We start from the raw sequence: 18,894 nt of genomic DNA, 5'->3' as shown, positions 1-18,894 counted from the left end.
TACTGTTTGATCATACTTACACTTACATACTTAAAATGCTACTGTGCATATCATTAAAATGTTATCATTAAAATGCTACTGTGTTTGATCATACTTAAAGATACAGGAGAATGCTACTGTGTTATCATACTTAAAATGTTTGTGATTAAAATGCTACTGTGTTTGATCATACTTAAAGATACAGGAGAATGCTACTGTGTTATCATTAAAATGTTTGTTATACATAAATAAGTAAGATCATACTTACATCCTCAGCTACTTGGCGTATTTCAGAATTACGCATTGCATTTAACGGCAAGTGAAACTCAATTTTATCATCGTCTTGCACTGTTTGATCTCTGAAGGGTTCTGCATTTACACTTGGTTGACCAATATCAACGTTGTTCACCTTTAACCCAACAGCTTGACCATACTCAAAAACCATCGTCTGACTCACGGGATATGTACTCAAAATTAAACCACTGCCAAAATGATTAGCAGATGTTTCCTCCTTAATTCTTTTTGACACATCCTTATCAGTCCAATGAGAGATAAGGGGTAAAGAGGATGGCAAAGAGATATTCTTGAATTTCAAACGATGAAAATAAATTATTTCCAACAAAACAATGCATCCAGAAAAAAATTGCACCTTTCCTTTACGATATCTAACAACAGAGTCACAAAACTGATCAAGCACATACTTACACCAATTAAAAGAACTAATCTTATTCGAATCTACTATAGACTTTACAATCTTAAGGTCTATTGTTCTGTTTTGGGTTGGGGCTAAGAAAGAAGAAATAGCATGCAACACAAAAAGTTGCTTGAACTCATCCCCACCATCAATCATCCTAGGGATCATTCGTTCAAGCAATTCTAAAGGAATTGCTGCATTTGTATCTTCATAACCAAAAAAGGATCTAAATTCTTGTTTCAAGGGAAAATCAGGATTATACTTGTTCGCACACCTTGAAACTATATCTACATCATTGTTTGGGTTCAGAGGTGGACAAAAAACATCATATACATCATATTCAGAAATGGGAAAGCACTTGAAAGAGTCTATCGAAAACATACAACTACCGGGATCAAAACAATCTACAAGCCAACCAAGCATTGCAGATGGATTTCTACATAACTTTAAATTAAGAAGGCCACCAAAACCAATCTCTCTCACTGAGATTTTTTGTTTCTCAGTGAATCCCTTCATCAATTTGATCAATTGAGAAGGTCTACTTTTTGTCTGGAATGTAGATCTCAACCTGCAACAACAAAAAAAATATACAATGTTCTTAGAAAAAGATACTATGTTATCAATAAAGGATACTATGACTATGAATAATTACAATGTTGATGACCTGGAATACTTTGTTGGAATTACAATTTTGGAATTCAACATACCTTACAGACCTTTGTTGTACATTGTCAGTTTCCTCAGCTCTTCTCTTTCTTGTGTTGGAATTCAAATGTAAATTAGAAGTGGAGGGGATATCAACTGGAATACTGCGACCTCGTTGATGACCTGACTTCGAAGTTGACGAACCTCTTGTTTTTGCCATGACAACTAAAAAAAAAGTGATAATCGAAGATTTAAAATACCAGAATTAAACCAAAAATAATATCAAAATGTCGAGACTAAAAAAATCAAAACATCGAAGTAAAGTCGCAGAACAAGATGAAGAAATTAACCCTAAAAATCGAATGAAAATGAAAAGTCGCAGAACAAGATGAAAATCGAAGTAAAGCAGAGTAATATCAAATAATATCAACAGAAATTAACCCTAAATATCAAATACCAGAGTAATATTCAAATAAACACCAAAAATCGAAGAAAATAAACCCTTAAATCAAGAACTGAAATACCTGAAATAAAATCCAAGAACGATTGAAGAACAATGAAAATGTCGAGATTCAAACGAAAGTAAAGCAGGATGGAACGGTTGAGATTCAAACGATTGAAGAACAAATAAAATCCAAGAAAAATGAACGGGAGGAAGACGAAAATTCTTGAGGATGGAACAAAAAGAAAATGTCGAGAAAGTAAAGTAGGAGAGAGAAAAAAAAAATTCTTTATATATTGAACCGGTTAATCAATAAAAAACCGGTTCAAATTACATGAAAAATCCAAATTGAACCGCGTGCAACTATGAAAAAATGCTAATTAAATCTGTCCGTTGATCAAAAAAATGAATGGTTTAGATTACTTCTCACCCTTCTCATTTTCATACCCCTTCTCATTTGATCCAAAATCTATATATATATATATATATGTATATATTTCGTTTCTTGTTTAAATTTCATAAAATACAACTTTTTATTATAAGAGCTACTCGTCTGACACGCCATGGCACAAAAATTTGTTATTATAAACCATATAAAATCCCCGCCATAGACTCCCATGTCCACACATGTTCTTCTTCTCTCTACGCTCTTTTCTCTCTCTCTCTTTCCCTCTCAATTTCTCCTTTCTTCTAGTTGTACACTTCTTCCAAATCATTTTCTCTGCTGAAAGCTAAAACCCATTTTCTTATACTTTTAATCAATATTAGCGTCGCTATTTTTCTCTGCTCCTTTCTCTCTCCTCCCATAGTTGAATAACAACTTGTTGTTCATCCGTGAACTAATTCAATAAAGTGGAGGAGAGAGATCCAAACAAACATCACAAATCCGTTCAACAAATTAAACAAACATTATATTTAACTTGTGATTAATTCACAACTTTTTCTATCTTTTTTTCCTTTTTATTTCTGGAAAACTGCATCATATTCTCATCTGATCAGGTAACAAACTTTATTTCCTTTCTGTTTGAATTTTTATTCCTTTATTTTTATTTTATTATTTTTATCAAACCGAAAACTGTTGGATTTTTTTGATTAAATAGGTGATCGATTTTAGATACGAAGATGACGCCGAAACAATTAGCAAAGATAATTTCTGGAAAAAGAATGTCGTTTAACAATGAGGAAGGATCAACATCATCGAATTCGAATCACGAAGAGGATTTTGTGATAGAAAAACCGAGAGATAGGTTAAAATCGTCCAGAGGAAGCCGATTCGACCTGCTTGTGCACGAGTTAAATCACGAGTCGGTTGAGAGGCAGTTTAGTAGAGAAGGATTCTTTCATGGTGTCAAAGATCTTTATCACGGTCTTGTCATTCATCCTGAGAATAACAGGTCGGTATCACATTCTGCAATCTTAAACCGTTCTTTATTTTTAAATATTTTTAAATATTTAGAAATATTATTATTCGATTTGTTTTGTCGAGTCTAGAAGTAAAGAGAAGTAGAATTTTGATTGGTTAATAGGTCATTTTTTCAAAAGAAATCGGAACGAAAATTGTCAATGAGTAATGGAACTGTTGTTTCTCCGTAGTTATCGGTTAGCATAATTTCCAGAAATAGTCTGATAAGGAAAGAAAATTTACACCAAAGATTTCTTGGCCATAAAGTTTTAGATAATCATAGTTTAGCGTTTTCATAAACTCTAATAACTAATCAGACTAAAATTATAGAAGTAATTATGTTTTAAAAAATATATTTTAATATGTCAGATAATATTTTTAATAGCTAATCATTAATAGTTCCTTGAAGTATATTTCTACATTACGATTATTTTATCTATTGTAGTTAATGTGTAAAAAAAATCGTTTAATTGCATATTTACATGATATTAAATTTTATAATTTTTAGTTGTATATAATTTGAAGTATATACTTCTAAATGATTAAAATAACGCATTAGATTGCGTAAAAAGTCAAGTAGCAAATATAATTAAAGGGATAAATTATGGAGCTTACTAATTGAGGACACAGTACACTAATTTTTATTTATTTTGCCTCCTTTATTTTGTTCTTGTTCATTTGAGTTATAAAAGTAAAATTTGGTAAACATAATTTCATAAGTGATCATAGCTTCAAAAAGAATTAAAAAAAGAATTATTAAAAAATAAAATTACATTTTAATTAAAAACGAGAATCTGTTTACGGAATTTTAAATTCATTATTTCACAAAATTTCATCCAAATCATTTTCAATTTTTACTACTTAAAATTTTGTATTAGGTTGTTTGGTATGATATTTTTTTTTTCAACATTTCCAATTTCACCACCTACTTTATAAATATGTAGCTCTCTTTATATAGGCTTGATTGACTCTCTTTTTTAAGATTACTAAATTAAGAGGAACGAAAATGATCTATATAGTAACTTCAATTAATATAATCAACTAATTATATACTACTTTTAATACTTCCTAACATAATTATTAATAATTCCTAACATCTTTTACGTATGTTTCACTTCATTCATTGAATTATTATGAAAATTTGCGATTAAAAAGTTTAAAATAATGAAATGTTATTAAAAATTAACTAATACAAAATTGCGTTATTAAAGGAATTAAGATTTAATTTGTATAAGATTGAATGATACAAAAGAATTTAAAATAAGATTGGATGATACATAGTGAAATACTATTGTGATCACATGGTGCGACAAAATTTCTCCAAAATTATACTCCTTGTTGATTTTTTCTATTTTATGTGGACACAAAATTGGTAAAACAAAAATTAATTACTTTTTTTTTAACATATGCACTTCTTTAACATTATTTAACCCTCTTTTCTTTTAATTTATTTATATACTCCATTATATTATTATAAACATAAGATGATTACAATGCTAAAGTAGTGATCATGATTATATAATCCTAAGACCTAATTTAGTGGAAAAGTAAGCTAATTATGATATAATTATAAGATAATTTTCTCTCAAGTGATTTACAGGTAAGGTAAGCATTTTCGAATTTAATTGTGTGAGAATAGGCAGCCTCCACTTAGAGAGTTCTCATAACTTCCATGCGAGCTAGTTGGCCTTAATCATATTGAGAATTTTAAAAAAATTAATCCATAGGGAGAATGTCATTTATTATTATTATTGTAAATGATAGCGCATTATTATTGATTAATACCAACCTGGTTAATGGTTATCAAAGTTAATTAAATTTTTATCCATTTTCTTTTATATGAGTCATGATACATAACACAAGATAAGTTTTTTTAGTATATATATTCTCTTTTAACTATTTGCCTGAGTTTGCGATATTTTTATTTTATTCATTTCATTTTTATTTTTGTTATTCTATTGGTTTTTTATTTTACATTTTTATTATTTAAAAATATTTTTATTACTTTCTTTAATTTATAAAATATATTTTTCATGATTTATTTTTTAAAATTCTCACAAAAATTAAAGGAAAAATTACCTAAAATAATCCAACCTATTCTTGATTTTCATACAATAATCCCACTTATTGATTAATAATGAATAATTCCAACTTTAATGGGTCTTTGTCTAGAGTAAATTTGGGTAGCTCGATTCACCAAAAAAGTAAACTGAAAATTAATTTAAAATTAGAGAAAAATTTTAAAACTTTACTTAAAAAATTCTAAATAATAAAAAAAATCATAAATTTTTTGAACTTTTTTCGAAATTTTATTTTAATTTATATTTTTTTCAAAAAAATATAAAATTTGCTATAGCAAGTCATTCGGTCACCAGGTTTACTCTAGGAAAATACCCCTTAAAGTTGAGATTATTCATAATTAATTAATAGCTGGGATTATTGTAGGAAAATCACGAATATGTTGAATTATTCTAAGTAATTTTTTCAAAATTAAATTAATATTTAATATTTCTGGAAATTCCTATGGTAGAGTACAGTCTAAAAAAGAAAGATTTTCCAAATATATAAGTCAAAGTTGATAAGAAGCGTAGAAGATTTGAACTAAAAATTACAAGTATCTAATTGATCAATTACATCAATGAGACATAGAATGATAGAATAACGGTGTAAAATAATTACTAATGAATAAAATATTATTCCTAGAATTGGATTTTAGTTAGAACCAATACTACAAATTTAGAAATCTTAAAATAATAAATCGTCGCTTTCAAGTAGACGGATCGGCCTCCTACAGTACAGAGTACTGAGACGTGGCATTTAGGTTGAGTGCAGCTGATTATGTTTGCGATTTGCGTCGCTTTCTCCCAGCTCAGGCTGCCTCTGTTATATTGACCTTGATCACGTCTTAGATCCCACACTGGGCCACATGGACCGCTTATATTCATATCTCTATATTTAATTTTTTTTTAGATTATAGAAGCGTTAACAATTTGGTATTTTTTGAAAAGTAATAATATTTACTTTTCAAGTGAGTTGAAATTTATTCATTTATTTTATATTTAATTTTGAACTTTAAATGTATAGTACAATGGTGTACTAAGTTTTACGGTTGATATCTTCAAAAACTACACTCCTTTTTGGTAAAATAAAGAGGGGACTATCTTTTTTGGAAAAGATGACTAAAATAGATATGAAAGGTACAATTTATGTGCATTATGAAGTATGCGATAAATCAAGGGACCAAGGAGCATTATAAGAGAGATACAATAAGAAAAGAATTAATACAAATAGAAAATGCCAAAAATAAAAGATTTGATTTTGAAAGTGCCTAGAAAAATAAATTGATCATTTTTTTATTTAAATGATTGATACATAAAATATAGTTAGATGTATTGATAAACAGAAATCGCTTATGAACACTTTTGGGAGCTTAATAACTACTAATATATAGGTTAATTTAAAAAAAATATTTAAGCTTGGTTTAAAATCTGGAAATATATATGTATATATAACCATGTACTATGTTATCTTAAATAACATTATATTTATAATTTATCACCAACTCACCCATTTTTTAATCGAACTCAAAATTAAAAACTCGTCGTCTCTTCAAGTTTAGTATTTCATATTTTCATTGTAACTATAAAACTTATAATATATATTATTATCCTCCTACGATCACGTCGTCACGGCCATATGATCAGCTATAACAATTGATAATCAGATAAAATGTTGTTATATTATAACTCTAAATAATTAATTTTGGTATAACTTTTCCTACAATATAGGAACCTAGAATAGAAAATGAAGTGAGTCATGTCTAAGAAATGTAAAGAAAATGCTTGTTATAGAATTTTCATTTCATTAATTATCTTAAAAATGTCAGACTCTCATCTACGGTGGAGTTTAGATAAGTTGGTTATATCATATATGTAATATTACCTTTATTAAAGATCAAATTAACAAAGAGATGGTTTTTTATTGACCCCAAACGTCAAATATAACTTTACATTAGTAGAAAATTCACAAGAATTAAATTATTTTACTTTACTTCATTATAATTCAAAAACAAAAAAATTATAAACACCCTTGTGGTTGAGAATAGAAGTTATTTTTTGAACAATATTGTATGCCTAACTTTATGCTTAATGCCTTTTTTTTTAATTGATTTTACCATACAGCTAATCGACATATTATTATCCCCATAATTTCAGCTGAAGAAACAAATCGGGAAGAGAATTTATATTTTGTTAATCTATTTAACATAAAACGGATACTTACGTTATAGTTATACAAAAATGTGTGCCCCTTAGGCCTTAATGGTATTTAGCAAAACAGAATTTATCTTTAGAATTGATACACATCTTGCTGTTTTCACGTAGTGATGTATTGTTATGACCTTTTTAATTTAAATTTTATGTAATTAAAAATAATGAAAAACTATTACTCAGGAAAATTTTCCAGAATAATTTAACATTTTATTAATTTTTCAACAATAATTTCAATTATTGATTAAACATTAATATTTTTCCAAATAATTTAACATTTTACTCATTTTTCTATAATAATTAAGTCAACTTTTAATTAAACAAGAATTGACCTCTGACCTATAAAACAAGTTATTATTTAGTGTAAAAAAATAAAATATTAAAACAAAATTAAATTAAAAAATTTTGAAAAAAAAAATAATTTAAAAAGAGAAATCAATTGTGTTTTTTTTTTTTTAATTTAAATATTGAATTTTTATTTTATTTTTACTTTTTTGTAGCAATTAATGTTCAAAATCAATTATCATTTGGGCAATAATGTTCTTGAGTAAATAACCCTAATATTGAAATTATTCATAATTAATTAAAAGTTGAGATTATTGTAGAAAAATTAATGAAAAATTGAATTATTCTAGGTAATTTTTTCTACTTTAAAATTATGCATCAAGGACATGTTTATTCTAATATCTAAAGAATACAAAATGTAAGGTAATTTTATTTGATAAACAATACTCCCTCCTTTCTTTTTTATTCTTCCCATTTACTTTTTGCACAGTTTTCAAAGTAATTTTTGAGTCTCAATATCTCTAAATACGCATCATAAAAAATTATACAAAAAACATAGAATAAGAAAGTATACTTTAAGACGAATCTAACAAGATTTTACATGAATATATTTTATCTTCAATATATCTTTCAAAAATCTTAATTAAATTTTTCTCTTCTTATAATACGATATTCCAAATAAGAAGAATATTAGTGATCAGAGGCACTAATTAAATATATGCATATGTAGTAAATATGAATAAAATCTACACGTAATATATCGGTTTTGCAAGTGATATTGTTTTCGGAATATATACTTGGGGAGTGGAAAAAAAAAAACTGATAATGGCTTTTAGTACGGATTGTTTTTGTTGGTGCAAATTCAATATACATTATAGTTATGATCTGTGTGAAACAGTAAAATGCTTCATGCTTTCCTTTAGAGGCACCCAATGCTAGCTATTTACCTAATTAACCTTAACAACTTTGGATGGCAGCCATAATTTTTTTATTTAATAGGCTAGACATTTCATGAGGGAATTAATAAATATTTAAGGGGTGAAAATCGAACTCTTATTATACAGAGCGACAATCATAATTACCGTACATAAAAGTTTAATCTTTACGGTTTATTATGAGTAATTAGAAAATTATTGACAAAATAACAATAACAAAATTAATTTTTTTTGATTGATATTAAGAGTAGATGATTGAAGGAAACAATATCCAAATAAAACAAAAGAAATACATTAAGAATGCGTTAAAAAAAGTAACGGTCAATGGAATTATGTGATTCCCATAAGAACACAAACAACATGCATCTCTATCATTAGGTTAAAATATTTTGGGTCAAAGTTGGATGCATCTATATATTAATTTGTCTTACTTATATCATCAAGTTTGATGCGTTATCAACGGAGGCAAATGGAATAATAATCAAGGGTTAAATAAATTTGGTTGTAATTTTTTATGTATTATTATTATTATTATTATTATTATTATTATTATTATTATTATGTATTACACTTGTTAATATTAAGGCTTGAACCTAAGATAATACTATTATACACTTATATTTTAACCAACTTAACCAATATACTTATTACTTATCAGCATGTAACTTAAAAAATAGTATAAGCTGTTTGAGTGATCCAGTCCCATAGATTAGCCATAAAACTACACATGCCACTATGCCAGCTTGTTAGTCAAGTCGGAATATACCTCATATTTACAAAACACGCATTATAAAATGAACATAGGACTGCTGGTTGGTATGAAATATGATGTGCGTATCTCACATGCAATGTCTGGTTGCAAATGTCTGGACAACTTTTTTGAATAATTAATGTATGGTCATTATACTCCAATAAATAAAATTAGATAATAATTAATTTGGTAATGCTAGAATTATTTTTAAAAATTTTATTATAAATTATACGCATGGTTCTAAAAACTACTAATGAAAAGGTAAAATAAAAATACTTTTATATATTAATATGTAATTTAATAATAAAATATCATTTTTGTTAAATCGTTATGCCAAGTACCAAATCACCTAGTGTAAGAGGTGATATTGATCATATATTTACATTGTAGCTTAATCTATGATACACACGGAGATGAAGGGTGTGCACTGGGTGTGAATAATCAAGATTCGACATTTGTTTGTGTATTATGATAAGATTTAGGGTTTTTAGAGTATTTCGATAAAGGTTTATAATGGTCCTATATAAGCCCTAATCAGAATACTCTAGAAACTCTAAATCTAATCCGAATACACAATACAAATTAGTAGTTCAATAGACTAAGATTTATGGCGATAGACATTATAGCTTTCTTAGTTTGGAAGAAAAGACAAGATTTTATTGAAATGAAATAATAGACAAAACAAGGTCCTTCAATCCTTATACTAGTTCGATTGTAAATGTGACTTGAGTGAATGTTATTTGGCTCATTGTTTTTCAAATCTTGATCATGGTTGTATTCCCTTGATTTGAATGGAGAGGAGTAATTTGGAGTGAACCCGGGTCTTGTGCACTGACCCCCCAAAATGGGGCCTCATTACAAGAATAAATACAATTTGTGATTATTGAAATCATTATCGTGCTTGTAGGCTGTAGGCTAGCGTTAATGCATTAGTGCAATGCTATTTTGTTTCATTCGTATTAGTTTTATAAAAGATATTTTTTATCAATAAATTTTTTCTTAAATAACTTCAAATGATTGAAGTTAATAGTTTTCAAATTAAATATTCGACTAATAGTGGGTAAGTGCCCCATTTTATATGGACCTCCGTTTTCTTTGAGTAGGCTTTAATCCCCTCTTCTTAAACTTGTAATGTCTTCATGTATTGAGATTCAACTAGTAGCTCCACTATCCTTCAAACATATAAGACAAAACACTAAATTAGAAAGAGAATGTAGCCATATTGGTGAACCTCATTAAATACTGATGTTCTTGTTTGGTTTTATTTCCTTGTATTTCTTCTTATTACTTTCTAATTGTCTAATTCATTGCTACACAGTCAAGCCACAATATCAATATGATTTTGGACTCCTCCTAAGTAACTTCCTTTGCTTTGTTAGATTTATAACAAGTTGCATTGCATCAGTATTCAGTAGCTAGTTAAGTGGTAGTACAAACATCACACATACTAGCAGACATGAAAGACATATACAAATTGACTAAAACAAATGCAATAAAGATATCGCTTCTTACATGGGAGTTAGAAAGTTTAAGAGAGATCTACCAGTTTCTTTCCTCTTGTTACTTGCAACTGCCTGGTGCTTGGCTTCAAATTCAAACTTACCGCAAATGTTTCAAGATTAAAATTCAAACTTATAGCTACCTTAAATTTGTTAGAGTATATAACATATTTTAGGCCTCAACCATCAGCAAGCTTTTGATTGAGTTGGTTCCTTGATATAATATCAGAAGCCAACGTGACAAGAGGTCACGCGTTCAAATCTCAACCACCTTTCATTTAAAGTGTAATACTTAGCGCCGGGTATAAGGAGGGCTTAACTGCATTCACAATTCTAACTCAAAGGGCTCTCTTGTGAGGGGGCGTGTTAGAGTATGTAAAAATTCTAGGGCCTTAACTATCAGTTTAAGCATTTGGTTGAGTTGATTCTTCGATAAAAACTATGAGCGACCCATCACCTCACAATGCCTTGGTAAGAAAACAAAGGCTAGCTTTGGTTGTTTGCAACGTCACATGATCTATGCGGAGTAGATCATAAGAACAATTGTAGTCAATATTAGGCTATTTTTGGTCCATTTGGAATGAATCACGAATTAAAAAAAAAATTAGCTCGCAAATTATGTAACTATATCAAATTTGTGTAATCTAAACCAATGGTAGATCACGGGGAAATACTTTTCTAAACCCCTCCCGCAATACAATAGTTTACTATGCTCTTAATGAGAGTCCAAAATTTTACTCCTAACTGTGATACCTTTATCACTCACTAAGTTTTCTTTTAAATTTCATACTACTCACAAAACATGCTTAATTAAGCCACACAACCCTCAAGTTTATGAGTGATATGTAAATCATAGATTCATAGCTATATATTTAGCGTTGCTTAGTGTAAGGTTTAACATAGTTATACATTCCTTACATTGCACGATGTATAATAACAAGAAATCAAATCTTAAAATACAGATGTATTGATAGTTTGTGTACATTCTGATTTGTTATTGATTTGTCATTGTTAACTCGAGCAGCAGAATGTTGTGGGGTGCCCGATCACACACTGTAGTATCGTACATTACTGGTTTTTTAGACAAACATGGTAAAAACTGAAACTGGGGATGGCACCATAATGGCACATGCAGGTGGTACAGAGCATGGGATAAGTTCATTCTACTATGGGCAATCTACTCTTCATTCTTTACACCCATGGAGTTCGGATTCTTCAACGGACTTCCTGAGAACTTGTTTGTGTTGGACATTGTAGGACAAGTTGCTTTCCTTTTGGACATTGTGCTTCAATTCTTTGTTGGATACAGAGATAAGCAGACATACCGAATGGTTTATCAACGTCCTGCTATTGCCTTCAGGTGCTTTATTGTTTGGTTACTACCTATGTATTTTTTTCCTTTCTATTGTCATGGAACTCTTCTTTTTACTCTATATCCAAACAAATGGTGCAATCATTGTCGATTTGTTTACTATCATTCTCTTTTCTTAAATGCAGGTACCTGAAATCGACTTTTGTCATTGATTTGCTGGCTTGTTTGCCGTGGGATCTTATTTACAAGGTATTCCTCAGATAGTTTTTCTTGGGCTTAGCTATTTAATGCACTCATCTGTTTTCCAAAATGTTATTTAATGTATTTGATCCATTTGAAAAACCTTGGTTCATGTTGCTGAGATGTGATAGACTGAGTACGTGTTCTCCTCAATATATAAAAATAAGTTTCATTTAAAAAGTTAAATTCAACAAGCAGAAATTAAGTGCAGGAAAAATAAGTTATGTTCAGCATGATATTAGTTAAGTTCAAGTAGCATAAGTTCGCTGAAAATATGATCAGTGAAAATAGGATAAGCTTAACACAAATAAGTTGAACAACTCAACTATATTAGGTTATGTTCAACAAATATAAGTTGAAGTTTAGCAAAGCATAATTTAAGTTCAACAAAAGATATGTTTGAGTTCTAAAAAAATAAGCTGAACAATATAATTTTGCAGGCATCCGGCCACAAAGAAGCTGTGAGATACTTGCTATGGATCAGGTTGTGTCGAGTACGTAAGGTACATTACTTTCTGCAAAAGATGGAGAAGGATATAAGGATCAATTACCTCTTTACCAGGATTATTAAACTTGTTACCGTTGAAATCTACTGTACACATACGGCAGCTTGCATCTTTTATTATTTAGCCACCACAGTTCCTGAACGAGAAGAAGGATACACTTGGATTGGTAGTTTAACATTAGGAGATTATAGCTATGCGCACTTCAGGGAAATTGATATTTGGAGGAGGTATACAACATCTCTATACTTTGCCATCGTCACCATGGCTACTGTAGGTGAGTTATGTCTTAATAGCAGAAAAATCAAATTATTTTCAAGTTTACGTATCATTTTTTTGTTTTCTATTTCATGTGTTATAGGTCACTCCCTTCCGCAGCTTCTGAAAAATTAATGCTAAGTCATTCGGTTGTTGGTGAACGGTTTTATACTCAGCTACGGATATTTCCTTATTCTTGTTAATTTGCAGGTTATGGAGACATACATGCTGTCAATATGAGGGAAATGATATTCATTATGATCTATGTCTCTTTTGACATGGTTTTGGGTGCTTATTTGATCGGTAATATGACAGCATTGATAGTTAAAGGTTCAAAGACAGAACGATTTAGGGATAAAATGGCAGAAGTAATGAAATATATGAACAGAAATAGGCTTAGCAGAGACCTCCGCAATCAGATCAAAGGTCATTTACGCTTACAATATGAAAGTAGCTATACTGAGGCATCTGTTCTGCAGGATATTCCCATATCTCTTCGAGCTAAGGTAATACATAAGAAGAAATATAAATTACTGTAAAATAAGGCCATGCCTTTTATATCTTTCCTTCCGCACTACATTTGTGCTTAGCTGTGTGTATCTGATGTTCAATGCTGGAGAATAGATTCATGTGCTAAATTTAAAGTTGAGAGTCTTTCTCATATTGCTGATACCAAATTTGTCTGTGTTCTTTCAATGTTACTTCTTTCATGGTTCTCATTGCAATGGTTCTTGTTCAAGATTCCTAAATATTACCTTGATCAAACTCTTACAAAACCAGTTTTAGTTTCTCTAGGGCATAAAATCTGGTATGCACTTTTGTCTTTCAGATTATTACCACTTTTATGTTCCCTGACTAATTTCAGATCTTAGCATTCGTTATGCTCAAACCGAGAATGTAGGCTGCTTTAGTTCCTGTAGCTTTTTGTTGATGTATAATTATGCCTGGGTATACTGGGGTGGCATAACTTTTTTCCTTTTTTTTGTTGTGCAGATTTCCCAAACACTATATATGCCATACATAATAAAAGCACCTCTATTTAATGGATGTTCTACAGAGTTCATCAATCAGATTGTAAGTAGCAATGTCTTACTGAAATAGTGCATTTTTGCAATTCAAATTGCCGAAGTTTGGGTCTCCGGATTGTCAAATATTTTAAATGGATTTCATAAAAGGTCTATTGAAATGATCTGCATTAGTATCTGTTAACAAAATGCTCATATATCCTTGATCTTCAAGATGATGATTTAAGTATCAATGAAGAAAGTGATTTCTTTTAATATCCTTAGCATGTTCGAAATTATAAAACGTTTACACATTTTTATTTTTTTATCTCCTTGGTGTTTGGAATTGATAGATAACCACTGCACTTGAATTTGCAGGTTATCAGAGTCCATGAAGAATTTTTCCTTCCCGGTGAAGTGATTTTGGAGCAGGGCAATGTCGTAGATCAACTTTATTTTGTCTGTCATGGAATGTTGGTACGTTTTTACTGCTTTTCACACCAAGATGTTACTCTTTATCCTTTATATAGTTCTCGTATGTATTCAAACTCTAACCTAAATTCAGACATGATATATAACTACTAATCTAAATCTGTGTGGATACAAGCCATGGATGTGATTATGTACTAAAAAATCTCAACTTCATTAGAGAATTTCCAAATATGTTGCTAAAAGTTGTGGCGTTCTATTCTTTCAATGCGCTGCAAATTCATGCTACTCCTATTTGAGTTCACCCAGTTTGGGCATAACGGTTGCAGTGCTGTTTTTTTAACAGGAGGAGATAGGCATTGGAGAACATGGGTCAGAACAGACAATTTCAATTCTTGAACCTAATAGCACTTTCGGACAGATTTCCATCTTTTGCAACATTCCTCAACCTTCTACCGTCCGGGTCCGTGAGCTGTGTCGGCTTCTGCGAATTGACAAAGAGTCTTTGAGTAATATTATCGACATATACTTCTATGATGGGAAGAAAATCTTTGACAATCTCCTTGAGGTAGCAGAAGATTCAATCTATTGTAAATCAATCATGCATATACTTTTCATAAACTTTGCTGAGGGTATTAAATGAGTCTAGCATAGATTGGTTTCTTATTATAATCACCTAAAGTAAAATGGATGTCAAATCACGTGCGCCTTTGTTTCTGAAGTTGTAGTTGATGTTTGCAATCAAGTGTCGATAACTACCTCTTTGTTAGCACAAGGGTGAGGTTGCCCAAACCCCCATACCCCACTTTGGCGGAATCTTCTGAGTGACATAGGGCTAATAGAATATTTTTTATCTTTTTTTGTGCTAAAGTCAACAAGTAATAGGTGTGATACTGTTTAATTGTAGGGAAATGACGGGAAATACAACTTGAAGCAAGTTGAATCAGATATTGCATCTCACATAGCAAAGCAAGAATCAGAGCTTGCTCTCAAAGTAAATAATGCTGCATATCATGGTGATCTTTATCAGCTTAAGAGTTTGCTCAATGCTGGAGCTGATCTAAAAAAGACAGATTACAATGGAAGATCTCCACTGGTATGATAATTGATTAATCATAGTGTTATATGTAACTTGACTATCTTTGTTTGCTTTTCTATCAATTCCATTATTTCAAGATAGCGGTGATAGCTTCCCTGCAGTTCCTATAGTACACTTGCACATGCCATTACCTTGTTATATACAAGATTTGTTTTTATGATAAAAGTTGTCATCTGTATATTATGAAAAGTTCTGCATGAAACCTCTCCCTTTCAAAGTCTTAAACAATGGTTACACATGTTTTCTAAGCATAACATTTGTTTCTTGACTGATAAACACTGGACACTAATGTGACAAACATCTTTTTTCATTGATTTTTCCAGATTTTTATCCCTCAAATAATTTATTAAGAAATTTTGTGCTTTAGTTACGGTTCCATCATATTGGCTTTCAGGATAGTGTGGCCATTTCTTGTAAAAAAAACTTTTCATTATATTAAAATTTATGGTTTTTGCTTGATAGAACAATATCTGAATCTTGTGAGTGAGTTTCCAATGATATTAGGAGATTGTATGAGTTACACTTATAGGATGTTGAAAAATTATGTAAATAATCTTGAAGCCTACTTTGGTCACAGCATATAGCCGCATCAAGAGGATACGAAGATGTTGTTGTTTTTCTTATTGAAGAAGGAGCTGATGTTAACAAGTCAGGTACTGCTCTGAATAACTTGTCTGTTCTTCATTTTCTTGATTCGATTGCAGCAGATTTACTGAAGCTAAGCTATCTGCAGATAACTTTGGAAATACACCCTTATTAGAAGCAGTGAAAAATGGACATGACCAGGTTGCTGCACTATTGTACAGAGAAGGAGCAAAAATTGATGTCAAAGACGTTGGATCTTTTCTTTGCACAGTAGTTCTAAGTGGAGATGTGGAATTTCTGAAAAGAATTCTTGCTAATGGAATAGATCCTAACTCCAAAGATTATGATCATAGAACTCCACTACATGTTGCTTGTTCTCAAGGGCTATTCTTGATGGCAAAGGTACTGGTGGAAGCTGGAGCTTTTGTTACGTTGAAAGACAGGTAAGATTTGATGATCATGGACCTCTACTTCCACCTTTTCTCATCTTTGTTTTTTGCCCATGGTAACATTTGATGATCATGGATTTTTGTTCTGAACTATGAATTCTGCAGGTGGGGCAACACGCCACTAGATGAAGCTTGGAACTGCGGAAATAAGCATTTGATAAAGCTACTTGAAGCTGCAAAGTCTGCTCAAATCTCTCAATCATCTGGAAACCTTGAAGAACTACTTGGTAATCTAAAATTTTTAAGTATAAAAATTAGATTTCCGGTAACCACTTCTAGATTTCCTAAACATCTTTTGAAAAAGGAATAGGAGACGTGAAAATATTATGATCTAGATGGACTGAAATTATCTAACTTAATAGTCCGAAATAAGATTAAAAATAAAAAAGGTCGTCTGGTGCACAAAGCACCCCCTCATAGCAAAGGTCCGAGAAAGGGTCCCACCGTAGAGGTGTAATGGAGGCAAACCTTGACCTGCATTTATGCAAAAGACTGCACGAGGACTAAAATCGCAGTCCTCTAAAAACCTCCTCGAACTTGATTTTTCCGAACTTGCTCAGTTCTGTTAGTTGCAAGTAAGATTTTATTTCAGTTAAATTAACAATATGAGTTGCTTACAGATAAAACACTGCACAAAAAATGTACTGTGTTCCCATTCCACCCATGGGGAAGCAAAGAGAACAGAAAGCCAGGGATCGTTTTATGGGTACCGCGCACAATAGAGCAGCTGATTAAGATTGCATCAGAAAAGTTAAACTTCCCAACGGCTTCTTGTATTTTGTCAGATGATGGAGGTAAAATACTTGATGTAGATATGATCGACAACGGTCAGAAGTTGTATTTGATTAGTGAAACCGAATAGGCTGTATTCAAAATCAATTTTTACTCGCTTGTTCATGCTCATGTTCATTTTCATGTATAATATTGATAACTGATTCTATTACCAATTCCTCTGTAAAGGTACTACAGAAGAGTGCATTTTTAAGTTTTTGTTAGATATAGGCATATCATATGAGTTGATGATGGTATAAACAAATAATTTAAGAGTGTACTTTTGGAATTTGGATGATGGACTGTTCCAACTTTCTATGTACATAGTTGTACAATGATATTAGTTAGGAGTACTACTTGGTAACATGAGTGAGTTACTATTGCTTTTAAATATTATTGATTTTTCTTAGAATTGCGCAATTAGGAAAATCTTTGTTTGTCAGGAATATTCATCTTCATCATCATCATACCCAGTGTTTGTTAGGATTATTGTCTTATTTAATTTGTTTTATTATTGGCAGCAACTATAATAGGGAAATCTTCATTGATAAGAAATATCAGGTTGTAATTTGTAAGTGATTGACCAATTTTCAAAATTGGAAAACATAACTTAGTAGAATGAATTGAAATAAATAATGTATCAAATTCAAAATGATTGTCTTTCATATGCTCACACAACATTATCTCCCAACATGTTAAGTCTAAAATTATAAACCTTTTTCATTTAAAACAAAACCTTAGACTTTTAACTTATTTTATAATATCCAACTATTTTGTTAGTACATCATAATTTAACTATATTTTTTTACTAGATAGTGTCCCTTACAATAAAAAAATTTTAGTCTATCAGTCATCTAACTATAATTTTTTGACATTTATATTGTGATTCAAATATAATTTTTTACTAGTGTATAGTTGATTTAATTATTACTAATTGGTTAAGGTGTCCACGACTCGACTATTATATTTTGCTAGCTACTACCTAGCCCCAAACTAAAATTCCAAGCTTGTCCCTGATTAAGTTGTGTCCAAATGAATAAAGTAATTTAGGTTAATTATTATTTACAAAGGTAGAACTATTGGTAAAATTATAATAATTTTTAAGGATATATATGGTGAAGTTACATTGAGAATCAAACTTATATGAGAATCGTGAGAACCAATCTACCTGATAAAAAATTATTACTTTTGGGCGAAAAAATATTACTTTCGGGCAAAAAGTATTACTTTCTTGTTAGAAAAAAAGTTGTTACTTTTTAACAAAAAAGTATTATTGTTAGAAAAATTTTCAAAAATCAAATTATACAAAATAACGTGTTTTTTCTGAAAAGTAACACTTTTTTA

The 18,894-nt window shown here is 30.3% G+C and overlaps 1 protein-coding gene across 3 annotated transcripts; it reads left to right on the top strand.

Moving 5' to 3' along the window:
- The first annotated feature begins 2,289 nt into the window (after nt 1–2,289).
- On the top strand, nt 2,290–17,941 carry LOC130801803 (potassium channel SKOR). Of its 3 annotated transcripts, none has more exons than XM_057665696.1 (14): nt 2,290–2,759; nt 2,861–3,154; nt 12,036–12,260; nt 12,398–12,461; nt 12,893–13,232; nt 13,424–13,719; nt 14,207–14,287; nt 14,596–14,694; nt 14,993–15,214; nt 15,554–15,742; nt 16,323–16,398; nt 16,479–16,773; nt 16,885–17,006; nt 17,400–17,941. In XM_057665696.1, the coding sequence occupies exons 2-14, from the start codon at nt 2,883–2,885 to the stop codon at nt 17,639–17,641; spliced, it is 2,523 nt and encodes an 840-aa protein (XP_057521679.1). In that variant the 5' UTR covers nt 2,290–2,759; nt 2,861–2,882; the 3' UTR covers nt 17,642–17,941. The 3 variants fall into 3 exon arrangements, with proteins under 3 accessions (XP_057521679.1, XP_057521678.1, XP_057521680.1); XM_057665695.1 differs by having other exon boundaries at nt 2,338–2,759; nt 2,875–3,154; XM_057665697.1 differs by lacking the exon at nt 2,290–2,759 and having other exon boundaries at nt 3,026–3,154; nt 11,925–12,260.
- The last annotated feature ends 953 nt before the right edge of the window (nt 17,942–18,894 follow it).

The sequence above is a fragment of the Amaranthus tricolor genome, chromosome 15, assembly GCF_026212465.1.
Source record: "Amaranthus tricolor cultivar Red isolate AtriRed21 chromosome 15, ASM2621246v1, whole genome shotgun sequence".
NCBI classification, from domain to species: domain Eukaryota; kingdom Viridiplantae; phylum Streptophyta; class Magnoliopsida; order Caryophyllales; family Amaranthaceae; genus Amaranthus; species Amaranthus tricolor.
Note: the sequence above shows the minus strand (reverse complement) of the source record. Positions and strands in the feature narration are given on the sequence as shown.